At 45.4% G+C, this 23,478-nt stretch overlaps 2 protein-coding genes across 2 annotated transcripts in view; one reads left to right on the forward strand and one right to left on the reverse strand.

Moving 5' to 3' along the window:
* Window positions 1–18,983, reverse strand: part of DOCK5 (dedicator of cytokinesis 5) — a 221,546-nt gene extending 202,563 nt beyond the window's left edge. Inside the window, exon 1 of the mRNA XM_058720274.1 lies at window positions 18,786–18,983. Within this exon, the coding sequence (XP_058576257.1) occupies window positions 18,786–18,828 (43 nt within the window). The 5' untranslated portion in view covers window positions 18,829–18,983. The remainder of the gene's footprint in view (window positions 1–18,785) is intronic.
* LOC131507961 (MAPK-interacting and spindle-stabilizing protein-like) overlaps window positions 18,827–23,478 on the forward strand; it is a 46,314-nt gene continuing 41,662 nt past the window's right edge. Inside the window, exons 1-2 of the mRNA XM_058723299.1 lie at window positions 18,827–19,650; window positions 21,847–21,939. Of these exons, the coding sequence (XP_058579282.1) occupies window positions 18,827–19,519 (693 nt within the window). The 3' untranslated portion in view covers window positions 19,520–19,650; window positions 21,847–21,939. The remainder of the gene's footprint in view (window positions 19,651–21,846; window positions 21,940–23,478) is intronic.

Raw genomic sequence — 23,478 nt, forward strand, 5'->3', positions numbered from 1 at the left:
AAAAACTAGTTAAAAAACAAAACAAAACCTAAGCACTAAGGCAGACAAAACAACATGGTAGAGTGACTATTTCAGCGAGAAAACAAGCCTCTAATCTTCCTAAAGTATAAAACCCTGTTACCCAGGGCTACCGATAAATGCAAGAAGATAAAGACGTATTACGGGGAACACATGTCTCATTGTAGATATCACTTATGTTTCCTTCATCTGTCATTTCTTGATAGGAGCAGTTTTAGGAAGATAGGACCACAGAAGGGCTGTACTCTCCCTAAGGTTTTATAACCATTAGCTAAAGCCTCCTCAGCATGAAATTCAGCCCCCCCTGGAATCTAAAAGGGATCAAACCAAAAAGTAAAGAAGGGGAAAAACAAAACAAATGAAAGCAAAACTCCACACGTCCACGTGTCCACCCCAACACCCCCGATCGGGTCCTTAAAAACGGAGTCCTTTGGGCAACAAATAAGGGGCTGTTTTCCCCGGTCCCAAATCTGCCCTAAGGTCACTGCATTAAATCAGAATCAAAAATGCCACCAAAGCAAAGTTGATGGGATTATGGTTTGCTTCACAGAGTGAGCCATTCGCGTCTGAAAAAAGTTCTGCTGTCGAATCTGAACTGAGCAGGCAGGCTCATATCTAATACAGGAAAAAAAAATATGTAAGAGGCAGATTCAAAATTTCCAAAGCTGTTGGCTTAGATCAGAGCTCAAACATGAAGAGAATTCTTCTACAGAGTCAAACCATTTCTGAATCTGTGAGCTTACAAAAAGACCTCCCTGAAGCTGTCGAGCCATTTGACAAAGAGCCGGAGTTGGAATCCTGACACTGCCAAAGGTGAGCTGGGCGCCAGCTCTTCCACAACGTTCCACAGTATTCTATATGCGGCCAATAATTTGACTCAGGTGGGCATCGGTCTTCTTTAAGAAAGGCTTACAGGCCCGCAAGGCAATCGTTCAGGAGTCTGTCCTCAATGGATTCCTATTTCCAGATTCTGGGATGGTCTGTGTGATAGGACCTGAAATGGCTGGCCAAGGGCTACTGGTCACAAATGTCTCCGAGTCCATGATGAGATGAGGCTGGAGATAATGTATTTTGTGACATTCGATCAAGCCAAAGGGAAGGAAAGAGGCCTTTCTGAAGCCCTCCCTACTCTTCCTATGTATTTCCCAGACGTTCCTTATCTTCTATAATCCTCACGAACACTCCATAAACCACTGGTACACAGCAGGTACTCTGAGAATGTGTACTTCCTCGGAGCAGTAAGTTAGTCACAGTGGGTAGGGATTCAAATCCCAGTTGGCCTGACTCAAAACATCCATGTTAGTCAGTTCTGTGTGAATGTGTTACTTATTTATACCTCTTAAAATCCCAGACGGATCTCAGCCAGCGAGTCAGTGTTACCCCAAAGCGCAGGAACAGAGAACAGAAGTCCCATCACCCAGACCCGCCCAGGGAATTCAAATAATTTTCCTTGACAATTTTTGCAAGACCTGGCCATTTCCAGCCATGAGACCTTTGACACTGGAAATATACTGGAGACTAGTCTGGACCTTTGAGGATGGGTTCAGAGCTAACCAACGGTTAACTATGTAACAATCAACACTGCTCTGCAAACAATAAACCCTGCCCCGCTCCTCTCAGGCAGGCTCCCACCTAGCAAACTTTCAGATAATGATTGCATTCTGCCTACAATACCAGGAAGTGTGCTGAGCATATTCCTACCTTCTCACTTGGCTTAGGGCCTCGTATGACTTCATAAAGGCAAAGAGATATAAATTGGTAAAAGTGAACTTCCAAATTCCAAGCTACAAGAAGCTACTCTCCCAAACTTCACTCCGCGGCAAACGGCTCTTGTGTCTACCCTGACAATTGATTGTACGCATGGCTTGGCCACAGGGCATGAACTATAGTCTGCACGACTAAACGTAGTAACCACGGCTCCGATGTCAGCTTACCATGTGTCGCTGAGCAAATCAACGTCTGCGCCACAATCTTCACTCACTCAGACCATGATTTATTTCAAGTGTATTTATTTATTCTGACAGAGAGTGAGAGAGAATCCCGAGCATGCTCCGTGCAGCGCAGAGCCTGACACGGGGCTCAATCTCTCAAACCGTGAGATCGTGACCTGAGTGAAATCAAGAGGTGGATGTTTAACCGACCGATCGACCCAGAAGCCCCAGAATATGATTGACTTTTTTAAAAGGCATACCACATTAGTAAAGCTGTTGAACTACAGAAATAATTGTATATAAACGTTCTGTTTTGTTAGTGAATGTTTTTTTTTTTTTTTCAACGTTTTTTTTAATTTATTTTTGGGACAGAGAAAGACAGAGCATGAACGGGGGAGGGGCAGAGAGAGAGGGAGACACAGAATCGGAAACAGGCTCCAGGCTCCGAGCCATCAGCCCAGAGCCTGACGCGGGGCTCGAACTCACGGACCGCGAGATCGTGACCTGGCTGAAGTCGGACGCTTAACCGACTGCGCCACCCAGGCGCCCCTGTTAGTGAATGTTTTATTTTATGTAATGCGAGACCAAGTTTTGTGTATGCCACGGGACGGTTGATTGCCTTATCAAAAAAGACGGTGACATCACACCTTACTGTCTTTGAACAGACAGAGGAGTCAAAGCTGGAGACTAATGGTTTATCACCCTAAAACAGTCATTGAGATCCTTAGGACAATCGACAGATTGAAATGAATGAGAGGTGATTCTACGAATTTTTAATTTTAGGATTATAAAGAGAGGAGGCTAGCGTAAACACAAAAATGCCACCTTGCCCTAAACAGAAACACAGTTTTAGGATTGGTTTTTGACTGTAAACAAGGAGACGGAGTGTGTTATAAGTAATTCACTGAATGGTAGAAAGCAAAGTATACTAAATTACAGATGGTCATCAGGAATATAGTAACAGCGGGGTGCCCGGGTGTCACGGTCGGCTCAGTGTCTGACCCTGGCTCAGGTCATTGTATCATGGTTCACGGGTTCGAGCCCCACACCGGGCTCTGTGCTGTCAGCACAGAGCCCACTTTGGATCCTCTGTCCCCCCCACCCCACCCCACCCCACCCCCCCGCTCTCTCTGCCCCTCCCCTGTATGCTCTCTCTCTCAACACTAAACACTTATATATAGTGACATATAAAGTTAGATCTTTGCTAGAATACGCAAGAGTCGGCATAGTTTGAGAGACAGGGCCAAAGACCTCATTGCCAAAACCAGCCCAGACATCCTGTGTGATTTGGGGCAAACCACCAAAATAGCCTGCTTCTTTTGCTAGATCCCTAAAACAGAGGTGACAACAGTTGCTGTCTTTAGGTCACAAATGACATGAATAATCATAGGATCGTTAAGTCCAACGTATATATTATTTCAAACTAATAATCATTCCACATTGCACAAACTTTGCAAGGTGCAAAAATATTTAATAAAAGCCCACTACTTCTGACACCCAGACCACCATCTCCTTCCAAGAAACAACTGATGGACAATCTCCTACACACACTTTCAGAAGTGGTCTAGCATTTACAAGTACACACACGTTTGTCTGCTGCATTCAGTGCCTTAAACAGTGCCTGACACATAGCGGGTCCTGCGTAAATATTTGCTTCATGAAATCAATACTATGTATACTTTTTGTTTCATGCCCTCTGACTCAAATCTATCTTGGAAACAGCCCGTATCAATCTCTTCTTTCTAAAATGTTTATTTCAGTTTAGTACACGGGACATGCACGTGCCATACAAGTGTATTGCACTAAACTCGCGTCAACTGAGACCCACCAAGATCAAGAAACAGACATTATCAAAAACCTACATGCCCTGCTCATTCTCCTTTCCAGCGCACCTGTCACCCTGTGACACCTAGAGGGACCACGACCCTGAGTTCTAGAAACAAATGAGTTTTGCCTGAAGTGGTATTTATAGAAATTCAGTAACACAATATATGTACTCTTTTGCGTTTGCCTTCTTTCACGCAGCCTTTTGTGAGGTTTAGCCGTATCTTTGTGAGTGCATGTAAATCGTTCATTCTCAACTGCCCTTTAGTATTGATTTCATCGGGTGGGGACACAATTTGTACACACTCAACTGCTGATGGGCATGCGTGGGTTTTCCAATTTGGGGCTATTTTAAATAGTGTGCTACGAGGACTCTACACAAGTCTTTTTGAAGAAACTTATCATCCCCCCAACAGTGAAACTGCACAGAGGAGGTCTACGCCTAACTTTAATAGAAACTCCTGAACCGCTTTCCAAAATGGCTGTCCCGACGTACACTCCCACCCGTACATGGACCTCCTGTTGCCCCACCCACGCCCTCACCAAGAGCTGGAACGACTCCATGGTTTGGTTGGATTTGGTTTTCTCTTGCTCACTGGGTGGGGCTGCAGTGGTCTGCCATTGTGTTTACATCTCGGTTGATGACAAATGGAAATCAGACCCCCTTCCAAATGTTTACTGGACATGTGGATATCATGTTTTATGAAGTGTCTATTCACATCTTTCGCCCATTTTTCTATTGGGTTATTCTTCTACCGATTTCTAGTTCTTTACGTGTTTGCAATATGATCTCTTGGTCAGAGCTGTGTGCTGGGAATGTCTTCTTCCACTCCGTGCAGTGTCTTTTTAATCTCTTAAGGGTGTCCTTCTGTGAGCAGAAGTTTTCTGAATTTTAAGAGACTTGGTATAATTTTTTTTAAGTTACTGTGTTTTGTGTCCCTTTGAGAATCTCTGCCTGCTCCAAGGTCAAGATGTTCTCTTATCCTTCCTTCTGAAAGTCTTTACCTTTCAAACATTTGGAATCATTTTTATATGGCATGAAGTAGGGGTCCAGTAATAATTTTTTTTTTTTTTGGCATAAAATAGGGGGCCGGTGCATTTTTTTTTTCAGTAGAGACTGCCAACTGACCCAGCACCATTTCTTAAAGAGATTGTCCTTTAACCACCAAATGCTAGCATTATCTTTGCCATTGAGCCTGATTCTTTTTAATGGTATAGTATTCCACTGTATGCATGTGCTATAAATTACTAAACCCATCCCCAACTGATTCACACTTGTTTTCATGTTTCTGTTATGAACAATGCCCTAATGAATAATCTCGTCCATGTATCACTCCCCACGTGTATCAGTATATCGGTAAGACAAACTCACAGAAAAGGAACTGTACCTCAAAGGGCATACGCAGTTTTTATTTTAACCAATATGTTTGTTTGTCTGCTTGCTTGTTTGTTTGATTTTTGAGAGAGAAACAGAGGGCAAGTGGGGAAGGGGCAGAGAACGAGGGAGACACGGATTCCTTTTTTAAAGACAATAAATGAGTAACTGTGCTCCTGGTATCCACTGATTGAGAAAACATATACAGCCATGTAAGTTCACAGCCACTGTGCCTCAGAATCCTGGGAGATGGAATAACTAAACCAAATCATGCTATCATGATGTGAGGGGCAGGCCTTCTCTGTTTATTTGCTCCTGTTCAGAAAGAAGCTCAAAGCCTGGCTGGAGTGCCCCAGACACCAGGTAGACAGACTCCACCGCTGTTCCAGAAGGAGTGTGCTCCAACAGGCAGTCAACAGCAGCTCTCTGCCTGAGAAGAGGCTGCTTCCCCTCCCCAGTACCAAGCTGTCCTTTCCCATCAGAACAGTGTAAGAGGACTTGAATCCACCAGGACAGCAAGGAGCCTCACTCACATTTCTCCTAGGTCAAGTCTTTTTGTTCAAAATACAAGTCTAAAAAACGCCAATGTTCTCTCACTTCCAGGTCAATATTATAATCCTTTATGATCAATACATGACTCTTCCTTCACCCATCAACACTTGGGAAACCCCAGTAGCATTCATTCTCAAACATGCCTGCCATGTTGTGAGAATGGCACACAACTTTTTAGTTTTGCAATTGACATTACGTCAAACCCATGGTGCTGAGGACCGAAGACCACCGGGCCCATCGCTGGCCTAATACGTGACCACCATGGAACCCACAGCGTGACTTCTACTTTGCAGGCCCAAACCTCCAAAACACACTTCCTTCCCAGAACTTGTAAAAAGGGGAAGGAGAACAGCAAAGAAAACCATCAACAAAATGAGAAGGCAACCTACCCAAATGGGAGAAAATAATTGTGAATCACCTATCTGTTAATAGGTTATGCAACATATTAAGAACTCATAAACTCAGCAGCCAAAAAAAAAAAAAAAAAAGAAGAAAAGAAAATTAAAAAATTGAAAGAAGAGCTGAATTCTTTTCAAAGAAGATTCCAAGAGACACGGGAAAAGATGCTCAACATCACTAATCATCAGGGAAATGCCAATCAGAACCACGATGAGATATCATCTCACATCTTTTAGAATGTTATTATCAAAAAGACAAGGAGTAAATATTGGTGAGGAGGTGTGGGGAAAGGAGAAGTCTTGCGTACTGCTGGTGGGAATGTGCATTAGCACAGCTAGCATGGAAAACAGAATGGAGGTTCCTCAAAAATTAAAAATAGAAGTACCATATAATCCAGCTTCTGGGTACTCATTCAAAGGAACACTAGCCTGAAAAGATGATCTGTACCTCCATATTTCATGCAGTATTTACAATAGCCAAGATCTGGAAACAACCTAAGTGTCCACTGACAGATGAATGGATAAAGAAAATCTGACACACACACAGGAATATCATCCAGCCATTAAAAACAAAAAAGAAAGAAGAAGAAGGAAATTCTATCATTTGCGGCAACACAGGTGGACTTTGAGGGCATTCTGCTAAGTGAAGTAAGTCCGACGGAGAAAGAGAAATACTGTATGATCTCACCTGGATGTGGAACCTAAAACAAAACAAAACAAAACAAAAGGAACTCATACATACAGAGAAGAACCTGGTAGCTGCCAGAGGGGGGGGGATGGGTGGTGATTGAAAGGCACAAACTTCTGATTCTAAAATAAGACTTGGGGATATCATGTACAGCATAATGACTACAGTTAAGAATACTGTATTGTCTGGGAGCCTGGGTGGCTCAGTCGGCGAAGCATCCGACTCTTGATTTTGGCTCAGGTCATGATCTCACGTTTCGTGGGATGGAGGCCCACATCAGGTTCCGCACGGACAGCACACAGTCTGCTTGAGATGCTCTCTCCCCTCCCGCCTGCCCCTCTACAGCTCGTACTCTCTCTCAACACTTTTTTTTTTTTTTTTTTGAGAGAGAGAGAGAGAGAGAGAGAGAGAGAGAGAGAGACAGAGCATGAGCGGGGGAGAAAGAGAGAGGGAGACGCAGAATCCAAAGCAGGCTCCAGGCTCCAAGCTTCCAGCACAGAGCTTGATGCGGGGCTCAAACTCACAAACTGCGAGATCATGACCTGGGCCAAAGTCAGACGCTTAACAACTGAGCCACCCAGACACCCCCAAAATAAACATTTTCCTAAAATAACACAAAAATTTTTTTTAAAATGCTGAAAGTTGAGAGTAGATCTTAAAAGCCCTCATCACAAGGAAAAACTTGTAACGCTGTGTTACAGTTGGATGGATGTTAACGAGACTTACTGTGGTGATCCTTTCACGATATATACACTTTACGTGGTACACGCGAAACTACCGTCATGTTATATATCAATTATATCTCAGTAAAAAGGGGGAGAAGATGATTTCATAGGTAGATCTTATTTACACCAAAACCTCCACCTAGAAAAACCACAGGGAAGACAGGCATTTTCCCTTTCGGACTGAGCAGGATACAACGACTTGTCAGATCCCTAAGCAGACATATAAAGACATGTGCGCTATCCAGTTATAAAGAGAAAGGAAGCAGCCGGAAGACAGCAGGCTGAAACACACATTGGCTAGTAGCGGTGTGATTCCGGTTACTCACTTTATACCTCCGGGGCATATTTTTCCAATGAAATGAGGGTGTTAGCCAAGAGGTGATGGATGCATAGAGAATCCAGCCCTTAATATTTTATGATTCTACACACAAAAGGGCAAAGCTGCCAGATTTTTATAACTGTGTTATGACTTATAACCGATCTCCAGCAGGAAAGTCTGAGGAGCGAGAACCCTATTGCTTCAGGCTCACACAAAGTATATAGCACATCCTGCCCCAGGTACGTAGGTAACAAACCAGTCAGCGGGATGCACTCTTACTCACCTTGGCTGAGTCAGCAAAGAGCTATTTTCAAGAGGGAATTTATCTCTGCTATGATTTCTTTTCCTCAAGTTATTGTAAAACATAGAACAGTTACCTGGGATTCTTAGGGCACCTGGGGGGCCCAAATATGGCATCTGACATGAACAGTCCCAGAGTTTAATGGGGTGTGGAAAAGCAGGAGCAAATGGCACAATCTGGAAAGGTGGATCCATGAATATCAAGCCATTGGAACAATAGCAGCTTTGCGATGGCATAGAGCTTTGTGGAGGACAAAGACCACTCTTGTCTCTTGCTTGGGAGCTGGTTGCCAGCAATTCAGACAATCGGTGGAGTCCCGGCTGCCAGCCCAGGCTCCCAGAGGACGTGGCCTGGCCACCACTTGCAAAAAATAAAATTAACACAGCCATCCTCTGCTTTCCCTTGCTCACCCAAATCTCTACTTCAAACTCATTTCTTAGCTTGATCTCAAAAGCACTTTTTTAAACTTAAAAAGAAAAGACCGTTACTCCTAAAGTATGCTGGGGGTGACTTATAAACCAATGTCAAAGGGCTCCCAAAGGATTTGTTACACCCTTTAACACCCACAGACAGGAGACATTTCATGAGTGGTTTAACCTATTTGATGAGGGCGAAAACTACTTTGCCCTCCTTTCAAACACTTAGCAAAGAACAAACTATGTGACCTCGGTCAATTTCCTGAAGTACAAACTACCCGAGGACCTTCGTCAATTTCCTGGGCACAGATACAGGTCAAATTCTATTACAATTCCATGATTTCTTCTCAATTTAAATGAGTGGTAATAGAAGTGATCTGTGTTCCTTTTTTTTTTTTTTTTTTTTTTACTCTTTTGACAGTACTAAAATATTTGGTATGTGTAGAGCTGTAATTGTTGTTACACTGAATATTGCTGGGAATGAACTAGAAGTTAGGAAATTTTCCCTTCATGGAAAACTTCATTGCAATGAGATCTGAGTCCTTTCCCCCCAAACTTCACTGGGCTGTCTCTTAATTTTTAGATGAGGAGAGACCACGAGTTCATTTAAGTTGAAAGGTATGACTACCACAAAAAGCATTCTGTAAACCTGGACAAACTAAATCCTGAGTAACTACTCCCTTTGCTGCAAAGCCCTGAGCCCATACTCTAAATTGCTTCTTCCTCACCACATTACTAGGGATCTCGTATCTTTTTCTTTTAATTACCCTGTGTACAATATATACTGTCCTTATTGTAACGGACCTCAACTCCTTTTTAGTAATAGAAGGAACAAATGAGTTTAAAAGCGTTGTTTCTTTCACTAGATTCCATGTCGTTTTCTCCCTCGACTCACGTGCTCATGAAAGCGCTAATCCAATGACTCAGAACCTCCTAAACCCTATTTACCACAGCGGTCAAGCTTTTTCTTTCCACTTAGCCAATCCTACAATGCACCTTCCTCCTGGAAGCCTCCACAAATAATGAAGAAGAAGAAGAAGGAGAAGGAGAAGGAGGAGGAGGAGGAGGAGGAGGAGGAGGAGGAAGAGGAGGAGGAGGAGGAGGAGAAGGAGAAGAAGAAGAAGAAGAAGAAGAAGAAGGAGGAGGGGGAGGGGGAGGGGGAGGGGGGAGGACTATTTCCATTTTCCCTTCCTATCTAACAAGGCATCATTTAGGATTTCAATTCCTCTCCCACACCACAATGTTCACACAACCCTCTGCTTAAGCAATTTATTAAATCTATTTTATCTATTATTTAAATGTTCCTTTTCCCACCATTTTTTATTACATCTCACTGGAAGGATACATATGGCAATATATTCTGTAGCCTGAAGAAAACTCCCTCTTACAGCAGACAAGACAAATTTAGGTAGATGATGGATTCAGCATTCATATATCACTTCATTTATTTATTGAGTGTTGGCCATGTGCCGGCACTGGAGTTCACTGATGAAAAAGACAAAGTTCCTGTCCGCATAACCTCGCATTCTAGTATGAGAGACAGGCAGTAAACACATTCAAATAAATAGGACAGGGGCGACTGGGTGGCTCAGTTAGATGAGCGCCCGACTCTGGGTTTCAGCTCAGGTCATGATCTCATGGTTTGTGGGATCGAGCCCTGTGTCGGGCTCTGCTTGGGACTCCGTGTCTGTCTCTGTCTGTCTGTCTGTCTCTCTCTCTCTCTGCCCCTCCCCTGCTCGTGCATGCTCTCTCTCTCAAAATACGTAAAACATTTTTAAAATACAAATAAATACAATTATATGAAGTAAAGAGAAATGTCAATAGACATTGAGAGGTGTGGGCAGGCAAGGCGTGGGCAAAGACAGTATGTAGTACCTTAAACTAAGGTTCTCAGAAGCATCTAAGGAGGGATTATTCTAACTGATGCCATTTATAATTCTCTATTTTATCTAACTACAGTTGATGCTTATTATTTGCAGATTCTGTATTTCTGCATCCTCCTACTTACTACAATGTATATGTGGCACCAAATGAATACTCCTGGCACATCCACGGTCACTCTCAGATGTGTGCAGAGGGGCAAAACGTAACCCACAAGTTCCCATTTGAGGTCGAACGAGGTGACCGCTGGCCTTTTTGTTTCAGTCCTCGTACGGTAAACAAGTTTATTTTTTGCAGTTTTTAAACGTGCAGTTTTAAATTTAGTGCCATTTTTTTTTTCACTTTGTGCTTTTTGTTAATGATTTCACTATTATAAAACGGACCCCAAGCACCGTGCTGAAGTGCTGTGTAGTGTTCGTAAGTGCAAAAAAGCTGTCATTTGTCTACTGGAGAAAATACATGGTTAGATAAGCTTCACTGAGGCTTGTTGATAGAGTGCTGGTGGCCATGAGTTCAATCTTGTAATCAACCATGTAGAGTAAATAAGGTCTTTAAATCTTTTTTCTTAATTTTTAAAAAACATTTTTCTTTCTTTTTTTTTTAACGTTTTTATTTATTTTTGAGACAGAGAGAGACAGAGCATGAACGGGGGAGGGTCAGAGAGAGGGAGACACAGAATCTGAAACAGGCTCCAGGCTCTGAGCTGTCAGCACAGAGCCCGATGCAGGGCTCGAACTCATGGACCGCGAGATCATGACCTGAGCCGAAGTCGGCCGCTTAACCGACTGAGCCACCCAGGCGCCCCAAAAAACTTTTTAAATTTACATCCAAGTTAGTTAGGTATGTGCAATAATGATTTCAGGAGTAGAATCCAGTGATTCATCCCCTACGTATAACACCCAGGGCTCATCCCAACAAGTGTCCTCCTTAATGCCCCTTGACCATTCAGCCCATCCCCCCACCCACAACCCCTCCAGCAACCTTCAGTTTGTTCTCTGTATTTAAGAGTCTCATGTGTTGTCCCCCTCCCTGATTTTTATTATTTTTGCTTCCCTTCCCTTACGTTCATCTGTTTTGTAGATTAAATTTCTCATATGGGTGAAATCATAGGCTATTTGTCTTTCTCTGATTAATTTCACTTAGCATAATACACTCTAGTTCCATGACGTTGTTACAAATGGCAATATTTCATTCTTTTGGATTGGCACGTAATATTCCATTGTGTGTGCATACACACGCACACACGCACACACACACACACACACACCACATCTTTATCCATTCATCCATCGATGGACATTTGGGCTCTTTCCCTACTTTGGCTGTTGTTGATAGTGCTGCTATAAACATGGGGGTGCATGTGTCCCTTTGAAACAGCACACCCGTATCCCTTGGATAAATACCTAGTAGTGCAACTGCTGGGTCATATGGTAGTTCTATTTCTAATTTTTTGAGGAACCTCAATGTTGTTTTCCAGAGTGACTGCACCAGCTTGCATTCCCATAAGGTCTTTAAATCTTAAACAGAAACACACATAAAATAAGGTATGTACTGACCAGATGATGAAAATGTGACCAGAGGCTCACAGGAACCTGACCTTGAATTTTCCCTAAGAGCAATGGTTCAGTATTCGCCGAGTCAGTGTTCCCGGCCGCTTTATAAAACATCAACTACTACAAATAATAAGAATCTACATCACGTCGTGGAGAAAATTTCAGCTGGGCATCAGCCTCCTCCCTCCTTGACAGTATCTTGCCAGACGCCCAATACACTGCTGTTTTATTTTTGTTGACTTTATTCTTACAGTTGCTTTTTTCTATGGCACGTGCTGCCGGTCCTCCTTGAATGGTAGCAACGTCTGATTTTCTCTTCCAATAATTGTTTTAAGTAAAAATGAAAAAAAAAAAAAAAGGCAGCAACATACAGAAAAGATGAAGTGGAAAACAGATGAGGCAAATGTGTGTGGATGGCATCAGACATGAAACTGCTTCACCGGGGGACCTGGGCATGCAGAGATCACGGTAACAATGACCGACTAAAGTTTGGGGAAACATATGGAGTAGATTACACGGCCATAGATGAAAAATTCATCCTCCATGAACCTCAGTTTTCTTATCGGGAAAAGGGGACAAAACAGGAGAATCACAGCATTATCTCGATTGAGGGGAATAACAGGCAAAAAAGCAGAGCTGAGACTTTTTGGTCTTGGAACCCCTTTTCACTCTTAGAAGTTACTGAGAACCCCAAAGAGCTTTTGTTTATGTGGGTTACATCTATCAGTATTGACCATATTAGAAAGTAAAACAGACATTTTACACTTGTTTAATTTAAAATAATCATAATAGGGGCGCATGGGTGGCGCAGTCGGTTAAGTGTCCGACTTCAGCCAGGTCACGATCTCACGGTCCGTGAGTTCGAGCCCCGCGTCGGGCTCTGGGCCGATGGCTCGGAGCCTGGAGCCTGTTTCTGATTCTGTGTCTCCCTCTCTCTCTGCCCCTCCCCCGTTCATGCTCTGTCTCTCTCTGTCCCAAAAATAAATAAAAAACGTTGAAAAAAAAATTAAAAAAATAAAATAAATAAAATAAAATAAAATAATCATAATAAACCTGATGCATGTTAGCAAAAATACCTCCTTTTTTTATGAAGATGTATTTTTTCCAAATAACAACACTTTTCTAAACAAAAACACTTAGGAGCGGCAATGCTTTGCATCTTTGTAAATAAATCCTTAAACGTCTGCCTTCACGAAAGGAGCTGGATTCTCCCACTGCCTTCAGCATTCAATCTACTGTGGTATCACACTTCATGTAGTCTCTGGGAAGCTGTACTGTATCCTCGTGAGAGGGTACAGTGAAACAGGCCAATAACAGGCTCAATATTACTGTCAAAAAAGTTCTAGTCTCATGAACCCGCTGCAAATATCTCCAAGACCCCCACGTGTACCTGGAACATTCTGAAGTAAAGGGTTTAGAGCAGTCGCAAAGTAAACTCATCATAAATATTAATTCTCTAGGGCGCCCGGGTGGCTCAGTCGGTTAAGCGGCCAACTTCGGCTCAGGTTATGATCTCGCGGTCCGTGAGTTCGAGCCCCGCGTCGGGCTCTGTGCTGACAGCTCGGAGCCTGGAGCCTGTTTCAGATTCTGTGTCTCCCTCTCTCTGACCCTCCCCCGTTCATGCTCTGTCTCTCCCTGTCTCAAAAATAAATAAACGTTTAAAAAAAAAATTGAAAAAAAAAATTAATTCTCTATTCCTTTCATTCTTAGCCTCAATGTTAGAACACAAACACCTTAGGGCAAAGACTTCTTCAGCTGTGTATCTAGCAGCATCATACCTCCTCTAGACACATGACCAACAAGTGTTACTGTTGTTGCTTATTCTGGTTGCGTAACTAATTAGCTGTGTGATCTTCAGCCAAGGATTCTTCATCTGTGTTCAAATTCAGAAATCCACGGACTTGAAAAGGGGAAAAAACGCAGCTCTATTTTCTGACACTCAGCCATCACTTTAATGATGACCGTACACAATAGACCCCCACGGGCACCAACTGAAACCGGAGGTGTTTTCAGATCGTATCATGGTTTACGGCAGATATCTGGAAACACCATATATGCTCATCACTAATTCAAAAGTATAGTAGTTATTAGACCTGCAACTAGGTCTTGTTATTTAGTGGATTAATAATAAGCACATATATTACAACATCACAAATTTGGAAAAATATCTTGACAGCTGTCTTTCAATACAACTGAGTTTCATTTTCAATCCTTCATAGGTGACTTTATTCTAAGAAAACGATCCACTGGCTTAACCAGATGGCCTAAGGAGTTTATGCAATCAAAAGGCTGCCCGGTGTTAAGCAATTCACTTTACCTCTTTAGACACCAAGTTCTTCTCTTTAAAAGGAAACCGGACTATTTATTCTCTGAGACCCTCCCCTCAAGAGCAGGACAGGAACCCACAGCACACCTGAATCCATTAACAAACAGCTGCAAGAATCTGTTTTCAATTTTTACACCAGGATCTGAGAGTCTACTCGACTGAGCTGAATGCTTTTAGATTAATGGGGCCAGGCTGCACCAAACAGATGAAGAGCTAATGGTGAAAGCAAAGATTCTCCCACAGTATCTTTTATCACATTATAATGATATAGATCACAAATAAACAAACAATAATGAGTCTGCAAAAAAAAAAAAAAATCCACGATCAATACAATTTGGGACTGTTATTGATATAAATGGCTTGTTTGGAATAGATTTAAACACAAATCGGGGGCACCTGGGTGGCTTAGTCGGTTGAACGTCCGACTTCAGCTCAGGTCACGATCTCACGGTCTGTGGGTTTGAGCCCCAAGCCCTGCGTCAGGCTCTGTGCTGACAGCTCAGAGCCTGGAGCCTGCTTTGGATCGATCCCGTGGAACCCCCACTCTCACTTTTGTCTCACTCTGTCTCTCAAAAATTATAAATATATATAAAAAAATAAATAAATAAAAGATTTAAACACAAATCTTTCCATAATCAGAAGAGTGAACCTGGGTATATATCACTAATGTTTGCCTTAAATCTAAATAAAAGTGGGGCTCCTGGGTGGCTCAGTCAAACGTCTGACTATTTGATTTGGCTCAGGTCATGATCTCACAGTTCCTGAGTTTGAGCCCTGCGTCGGGCTCCCACTGTCAGTGAGAGGCCTGCTTGGAATTCTCTCTCTCTCTCTCTCTCTCTCTCTCTCTCCCTGCCCTGCTCCCCCCACCGCCCCCCCCCCACAGGCTCTATCTCAAAACAAATACACACTTAAAAAAAAAAAAACTAAATCTAAATAAAAAGGTTTGTACCCCCATATCGTCAAACAGATAACATTCGAGAAAGAAAGAGGAAAAAAAAAAGAATAAAGGAAAAGAAAGCAAGAAAGAAAAGTACGGAAGAGAATTTTCTAAGGCTATGGGGAAAAGCACCCTGTTTCTAAGCACTTGGCACAGAGCACTTCGCACTGGGATACTAATGGACTAGAACTTTAAAGAAGAAGTCTACTTGTCCTCTCACTTGATGACACAGATAACACACATGGGTCATTTAGGCCCTCCTAATGCTAGAGACTGAGCCAACAGAGCTATGTTTAAGAACTAAGAAAGCCCAGACAGATTGCATTTCAGTCCCCATAGAAAAATCTAGGCTATGTCAGGAGCAGCGAACAGTGGCACCAAGATAATGTAAGAGTAGAGACTGCTAACTTCACTGAGCAAAATCCAAATGAAGATCAAAGTAGCTGTGAGTCATTAAAATGCTTCAAAATGGCTATCATATGGTTTCCTTCACCCAGAAACGCAACCCGACCAGCAGACATTTGTAAGTGATGACTATCCCCAGAAAAGTCCAACAAGCCAATTTTCCTAATTATATTTAAATGAGTCTGTCTACTCTATGCTTCCTTATTTATTCAACAGCACATTTTTTCACTTGCAAAGATAAAGACGGACGGAAGGCTGTCACTTCGCACGTTTAACTGAACCAAAAAACCCTCATATTGTGGTGGATTGGCGGGGGTGGGGGAGGGGGTTGAGAAACTGCATTACATCATCACAGAAAGTAGGTTAGGGCTTCATAACGTCACCTCAACACCAAGGACAAGCCGTTATGACTACATGCTCCATACCTGGTATTGGGACTGGGATACAAAGCCATAACCTTCTGATTCATTGAACCCAAGGGTAAAAGGATACTTAAAACATGGTGCAATGTAACGACTATAAGGAGAGGCCTGAAGGTTTGGGAAGGTCTGGAGGATGCCAACCCTGGAGGAGGCAGTGGCAATGGACTTGAACCCTGAGGAAAAGTTGGATTAGGGATGGTGCACACGTGGGCGGGCCCTCTGGACGGAAGGGGGGGTGGGCATGAGGAAGGGAGCAAAGTCCCAAAGGAGAGATTCTCCGCTGCATATTGCACAAGAGCAAAGAAGGGCAGTGTCTGCAGTGGTGAGTTAATGAAAGAAGCCATGAGAGATAAAAGGTTGGTGGAGACAGGTTGAACCAGATTATCACAACCTTGAAAGTTGGGCTCAATTTAGACTTTACCCTGTAGGCCAAGGAAGGCTTCTAAGCAGGGAGGGAGGTGTTAGGAACAACAGGGGGTTTTAGGAATAAACAATAGTGATTTATCTTCTCGGCTAATCTGCCTAACAGTGGGTCCTTTTGTCAAGCCAAGATTAATCAGAATCTATTATGTCTAGTAAAATAAGTGTGCCAAATTATTCTGCTACCCCTTTTGCCCTCGAAATGCAATTCACATACTTTTCTTGACTGATGATAAATAACTGGGTAACCCGACGCCACAACAGGAAGAAACATACATTAAAAAGAAAACATATCACAGTTGCTCCTATGACTATGGCAATTAAAACATTTGGGTGCTTGGGTGGCTCAGCCGGTTACATGTCCAACTCTTGGTTTCAGCTCAGGTCATGATCTCCAGGTTTCGTGGGTTCGAGCCCTGTGACGGACGGCCCCACCATCCGAGAGGAGCCTGCTTGGGAGTCTCTGTCTCCCTCTCTCTCTGCCCCTCCCCACTCTCACTATATCTGTTTCTCTCAAAATGAATAAACTTTAAAAAACGAAAAAAAAAATGTAGGGGGTGTGGTTGCATTCATTACATGAAAGTCATGATAGTTGGGGTTCCTGTTATACAAAATTAGAAGTGATAACTTTGTAAGAACTGATAATTACTCATTGCTGAATATGCTTTAATTTAGTAGTACTCTGTAACACTCAAAAATAAAGACATTGATTCCATCTATTTCAATCATTTCACTCCCATAATACTGGTTACTTAACTAACTGGCACCTGTCTGAAGCCTCATGACCAAATTAGGACCAGGTAGTGTCGGCAGAAGAAACACCCACTCATTTCTGAGTTGCCACGGGAGAGTGCAATGATTCTAAATAAAATTTAAGAGGGAGAAAAGTTTTTTTTGTAATAGAGGCAATACACACACACACACACAGTATATATTATTATATATGCAGGGACATACACACATAAAAGGTCACAATTAAGAACACTGTATAGTGAATGTTAGAGGGCGTGTTTGTTGTTTTTGTAACTGACTCGTGGTTACAGAGTTGCAAAGCACCCAGAGGCTGCTAAGCTTATCTCCGAAAAGGACTTCACTGTCAGAAAGCACAGAATAGCACAGAAGCACCGACCAGGTTCGGGGACCACTCACTACTAACCGAGGCGAGGGAAACACGGCGGCAGGGAAGGGACTCAGGTGGTAAGATTAAATTACAAATAGGCCAAATGAATGAAGCTGCGAGGAAGTGATAAAATCCTCAACACGCACCACTGTGTCTATTCTAGGGAATCGCCCCGCGAAGGGCAGCGTTTCCAGGAGACCTCAGCAACCTCACTGCGGGATAAACACTGCAAGGACCACGGTTTTTCATCTGGCTCAAAACCAGGCACAGCCAGTGTTTCGGGTCCAAAACGACACGACAGCAACCCCTCCGCGGGTGGTGGGGGGCTCTCCAGCACCGCCGTTTAGGAATGCCGAGTGCCTAGCCAGGACCTGTCAAAGTTTTCTTACTAAAATATCCTCATCTCCTCCCACGATGACACCCGGGGCTCGGAAGGCAGTCTTCCACCCGCTCGGGGCACGCTCCGTTGAGGACGGGCGTCTGCACGATCAGCCCCCGGGGGCAGGCACCCCCATCCCTGGTCACACACTTCCTGTCTCTTCCCTCACGTCCCCCCCCCCCCCCCCACAACTTCGGTCTCCCATTCAGTTTCCAACTGTTACCAAGGTCCCAGTCCCTGGAGGAAAGGGGGGCAGGTGGCTCTCTAATCCCCAACTCCTCACTCTGGGGCATCCGAGAGAGCCCAGGGAGGGAGAAGGCAGAAAGCCCTGGGTCCGCGAGCGGCACCCGCGTTCTGCCGACGGCGGCGGGTTAGAAACTACTCAATGAAACCCCAAGGCTGGGGAGGAGAGACGCGAGCGCCCAGCCCGGTGCCCCAAACCGACAGCAGGCGAGCGCTCGTTTTGTTTTTTCCTTTTTCTTTCTTTCTTTCTTTCTTTTTTTTTTTTTTTTTTCTGACGTCTCGCCCGTGCCCAGCGCTGGCGCTTTGGACTCGGGAGCCGGATTTCCAGTCCCGGAGCCCGAGTGCACTTCCAGCCACTCCGATTCCCCAGACCCGGAGCGACGTCCCCCTCGGGGAACGGCCGCCGCGGGAGCCGAGCCCCGCCCGCGCCCGCGAGGGCAGCGGGGACCCGACCCCGCTCCCGGGCAGCACGCGTACCCAGCCGCCCAACTTTGCGCCGGGCAGGGCCGCCCCCGCGAACTCCGCGGCGGCCGGGGTGGGGCGAGCACTCACCGACCCCGTACTTCTGCCTCTTGGTCGGGATCCAGCGGGCCATGGCGGCGACCTCGCCCCGCGGCGGCGGCGGCGGCGGCTGCGGCGGCTACAGCTCCCGGGGACCCGGCCGCCGCCGCGCCGCGCTCCCGCGCGCCCCGGGCTCCTCCGCCATGTTCCGGCAAACTTCGCCGACCCCGCGAGCCGTCTCCCCGCCGCGCCGCGCCGCCCCGCGCGGGATTCGCTCCGGCTCGGCCCCGGCCCGCGGTCACCTGCTGGGCCGGGCGGCCGCGCCGCCGTGCGCGCCCCTCCCGGCGCCGCCCCGGCCCCTCCCGCCGGCCGCGCCCTCCGCCCGCCCGGGGCCGCCTCCGCGCCCCGACCCGCGGGCGCCCGGCCTCTCCCGCCCGCCCCGGGGCTCCGCGCTCCCCCGGCTCCGCCTCGCGCACTTCCCGGGAGCGGCTTCCCGGGGCCCACTGGGCTCAGAGGGTTGTTTTTTTTGTTTTGTTTTGTTTTTTCCTCTCGGTGTTTGGCGCTTTTCCCCGCCTTCCTCACCCGGATTCAACCCTCGAGGCTGGATCCCGGGGGGCGTCGGGAGGGCCGGCGGCGGGTGGGCGCGGAGTGCGGGGGTCGCTGCCACTGCGCGCGCCGCGCCTCGGGGGGAACTAGAATGCGTTCGGGAGCTGCCTGCCGGGCCCCGGGCACCCCCAGTGCCTGGCACTCAGCGGGCGCTCAATAAATATTTGTTGAATGAATGAGCAGTTGACTACCGCGTTCACCCCCTGGAGCTTTAACTGACACCGAGAGGACCGGAAGCCGAGCTCCAGGGCGGACGCGACCTCCCGGGGCCACCGTTGATAGCTTTCAAAGCGGGCGTATTTGTCTCCGGGTAAGTGGAGACCTGATGCGAGGGAGCCGGGCTCCTGAGACGTGTCAGCTTCCAAGGGGAGCTTCGGTGGGAAAATTCTTTAGAGACTCTTGGAAATCCTGTACCCCGCACCCCCCCCCCCCAAACACCGGGACGCCTCCCCAGCTGAAGGCATTCAGACCCTTGTGCTCAAGGACAGCTGCAGCCCAGAGAGCATCCTTGTGGAGGGGGGACCAGGGCACATCCGAGAGACTCTTCTCCATCGGCCGTATCGTTTTGACCAACAGCCCGACGCACGGGCTGTTCAAATGCACTGCCGTAGGCTCCACTTTGAACTCACTTCCTCCTGGAGAGACCTCGGGAATGAAGGGGGTGGGGGGGATCGGAGGCACCTGGCTTGGGGGGAGGGGAGGCGCTCGGCTACCTTACACGGAGAAGTAAAATCTCATAGTAAATGAGCAGCCGATTTATGCTCCCGGTCTGAGAAAATACCTATTGAAAGAAACTGTTTTGTCTTTGCAGTCTGTGAAATTTTTCTGGCCTTTCTGGAACATGAAAGAAAGATAACGTAGTGAAATAGAGTGAAACTTGATTGAAAAATTAGTGCATTTTAATTTTGGTAACGTGTGCAAAACCATATCCGAAATAAAAAAAAAGGGGGGGGGGGGTCCTGTTCTAGGTGGGTAATTCCTAGGGCTTATCCTCTTCTCCATCAACAAGTAGGCATTTATTTGCAAAGTGTAATGATAATTTAAGAATCCGTCACTTTATTTTTTCTTAATTTTTTTTAAGTTTATTTACTTCTGACAGAGACAGTGCGAGCATGAGCTGGGGAGAGGCAGAGAGAGAGGGAGACACAGAATCCGAAGCAGGCTTCAAGCTGTCAGCACACAGCCTCACGCGGGGCTGGAACCCCCGGAACTGTGAGATCCTGACCTGGGCCGAAGTCGGAGGCTTAACAGACTGAACCCTCCCGGGCGCCCCAAGAATCTGTCACTTTAGACTTAACATCCAGGAGGCACTCCACCATATCCATGAAATAATTTTTCTTAGCCAGTGACATCACGATTAACCTAATGTCATCTTCTTTCTACCAATGTTTATTAAGGGCCTGTTAGATGTCATGGGGCCCAGCAATGAATAAAGGAAAATCCCTACCCTCGTAGAGCCTACAGTCTGGAAGACAGAGGAAAACAAAACAAATAAATGTGTGCCAAATGAGACTAAGCATGTAGAAAACCCAAAACTAGGAGGATAGGATGTGCTGCTGTTTTATGCTGAATAGTCTGCAAAGGTGCAGACATTGAAGAATCAACCCGAGGGAAGTATGCAAAGGCCTAGAGGCATGTTTGGCAGGTTCCCAAAACAGCAAGGAATCCTCCTTTGTAAGAAAGGAGTAAGTAGCTGTGTGGAAGGCAACTTGGTCCAAGAGGCACAGAGTGGTGGGATAGAGCAGGACCCTGAAAAGCATAGTAAGGGGCTTACAGAGAACAACATTAGATGAGGTTGGAGTTTTTGAGCCAACCCTCCAATACGATCTAATTTGCTTGCCTATGGGATGAACGGACTATAAAGGCACAAGGGAAGACATAGGAATATTTTAGTAGTTCAAGAACCAAATGAAAGTAGTTGGGGCCAGGATAGTAGGGGAGAGATGGGAAAGAGGTTGGATTCTTAACATAAAGTTAAGAATATAGTGGGACTCCTGGGTGGCTCAGTCGGTTAAGCGTCTGACTTTGGCTCAGGTCATGATCTCACGGTTGTTGGGTTCGAGCCCTGTGTCAGGCTCTGTGCTGACAGCTCAGAGCCTGGAGCCTGCGTGGGATTCTGTGTCTCCCTCTCTCTCTGCCCCTCCCCTGCTTGCACTCTCTCTCTCTCTTTCTCAAAAATAAATAAACATAAAAATTTTTTTTTTTAAAGTTAAGAATATAGTGTGCACGGAGGAGAATTCACTGTGAGGCCTCTGGGTCCTTTCATTAGCTTGTTTTTGGAAAGCCCGCAAAGAAAAAAAATGTTTTGTGTTTTGTTTTGTTTTGTTTTGTTTTGTTTTCCTTAAGAGCCCCACTGCATATGCTTCAGGCCCCAGAGACCTTGGATCCTGTCCCTGGGTGTGATAGACAAGGTGGGTCAAGGATGACTCTAAGTTTGGGGGCTTGAGTAACTGGTAAATATATCCACGTTGTTCTGTATTGAAGTTTTCCTTTGTTATTTCTTTAGGACTTAATCACCTTTAGGACTTCCTCAGTGATTCCTCCACGTGGACCCCTAGGAGCTGAAGCATTTGCATTATAGAATGGGGACTTCACAAAGGTATTTCAGTTGTCTCTGTTCAAGGAAATTGCTTAACCAAATGTTCTCTAACTACTGGTGTACTTTGAATTTAATACACATCAGGGTGTTCCGTGCGCGTCCAGGGGAACCGGATTTCTACCAAAATGATTTCAGCTGCCTTTTCTGGAATGTTTTCAGCGCCACCCCCTACCACTCGCACGGAAAGCTCTTTGCAGAACTTGAGGTTTGAATCTGGGCGCTGGATATTTCAAGTTTGACAATAATTGCGTTGAGAGGGTTGGAGGCAAACGGAAAATTTTAATTACAGCCTTCAGTACGTTTATTCTTTTTCCTCTGAAGACTGAGGTCCACCCACTTCGTTATATCCAATGGTTAAATCCCAATTTGAAAGTCCATTTAAATCATAAAAGCAGAGCTATTCAACGTCTTTGATTAAAATTAGGCTTAAAATTAGAGAGTCAACTAGACGGGTAGGTGGAATAAGAGCATGATTCCCAGAAATATCAATTTCTTTTTCCTCTGATGTCTTTTCCGAAGAAACATTAGGCATATTCCAGAAGCACTGATACTCAGACTGCGAAACCCACACAAATATATAAACACATTTATGCACGCACAAGCACCAGCATACTCTGCTTGAAAGGTGCCTTGGAGAAAGAAATGAGGATAAATGAACTTGAATGTGGAGGCTAGGTTGACGTGAACATTGTGACCATCCCTCACAACGCCTGAATAGATGGATGCGAAGACAGTTGGCGAGGGCTTGCTTCCTCCGTTGATGACAAGGTTTATTTCGCCACATCTGGCTGACTTGATTGCTTCTCTGAAAAAAAGCTATGGATTCTATTAAAGAGCATCTCTCTCTCTCTCTCTCTCTCTCTCTCTCTTTCTTTCTTTTTTTTTTTTTTTTAACGTTTTTTATTTATTTTTGGGACAGAGAGAGACAGAGCATGAACGGGGGAGGGGCAGAGAGAGAGAGGGAGACACAGAATCGGAAACGGGCTCCAGGCTCCGAGCCATCAGCCCAGAGCCCGACGCGGGGCTCGAACTCGCGGACCGCGAGATCGTGACCTGGCTGAAGTCGGACGCTTAACCGACTGCGCCACCCAGGCGCCCCGTCTTTTTTTTTTTTTTTTTTTTTTTTTCTGGATGAGCCTACATATGAGTGAGTGTAGTTGCTAGAATAACCAAAAAAAAAAAAAAGGCGGAAAAATGTAATTGGCTCTAATATCACTTTGAGGTCTTCTGAGGGCAAATGCTCTAGCTTTAGGACAGGGTGGTTCTATGTAAGTCAGGCGCAGGGTGAGGCGTTGTCATTTGGGACCCATGAGCTAAACTGGACAAAGGAACTCACCCCTGCAGCCCTAGAAGTACTTTTTTTTTTTTTCATAGACCCTAGAAACTCACATTGCTGTCTACTCTCTGCCGCCCAGATGATTTATCTGGTGAGCATCTTTGGGTCTGTTCTTGGCTCTGCCACGGGCCGTGGTAGGTCCACTTTCTCTGATGACTGGGAGATGATGGTCACTTCTCCAGTGCTAGTCAAACCCTCACCCC

Source organism: Neofelis nebulosa, chromosome 3 (genome assembly GCF_028018385.1).
Source record: "Neofelis nebulosa isolate mNeoNeb1 chromosome 3, mNeoNeb1.pri, whole genome shotgun sequence".
NCBI lineage: Eukaryota > Metazoa > Chordata > Mammalia > Carnivora > Felidae > Neofelis > Neofelis nebulosa.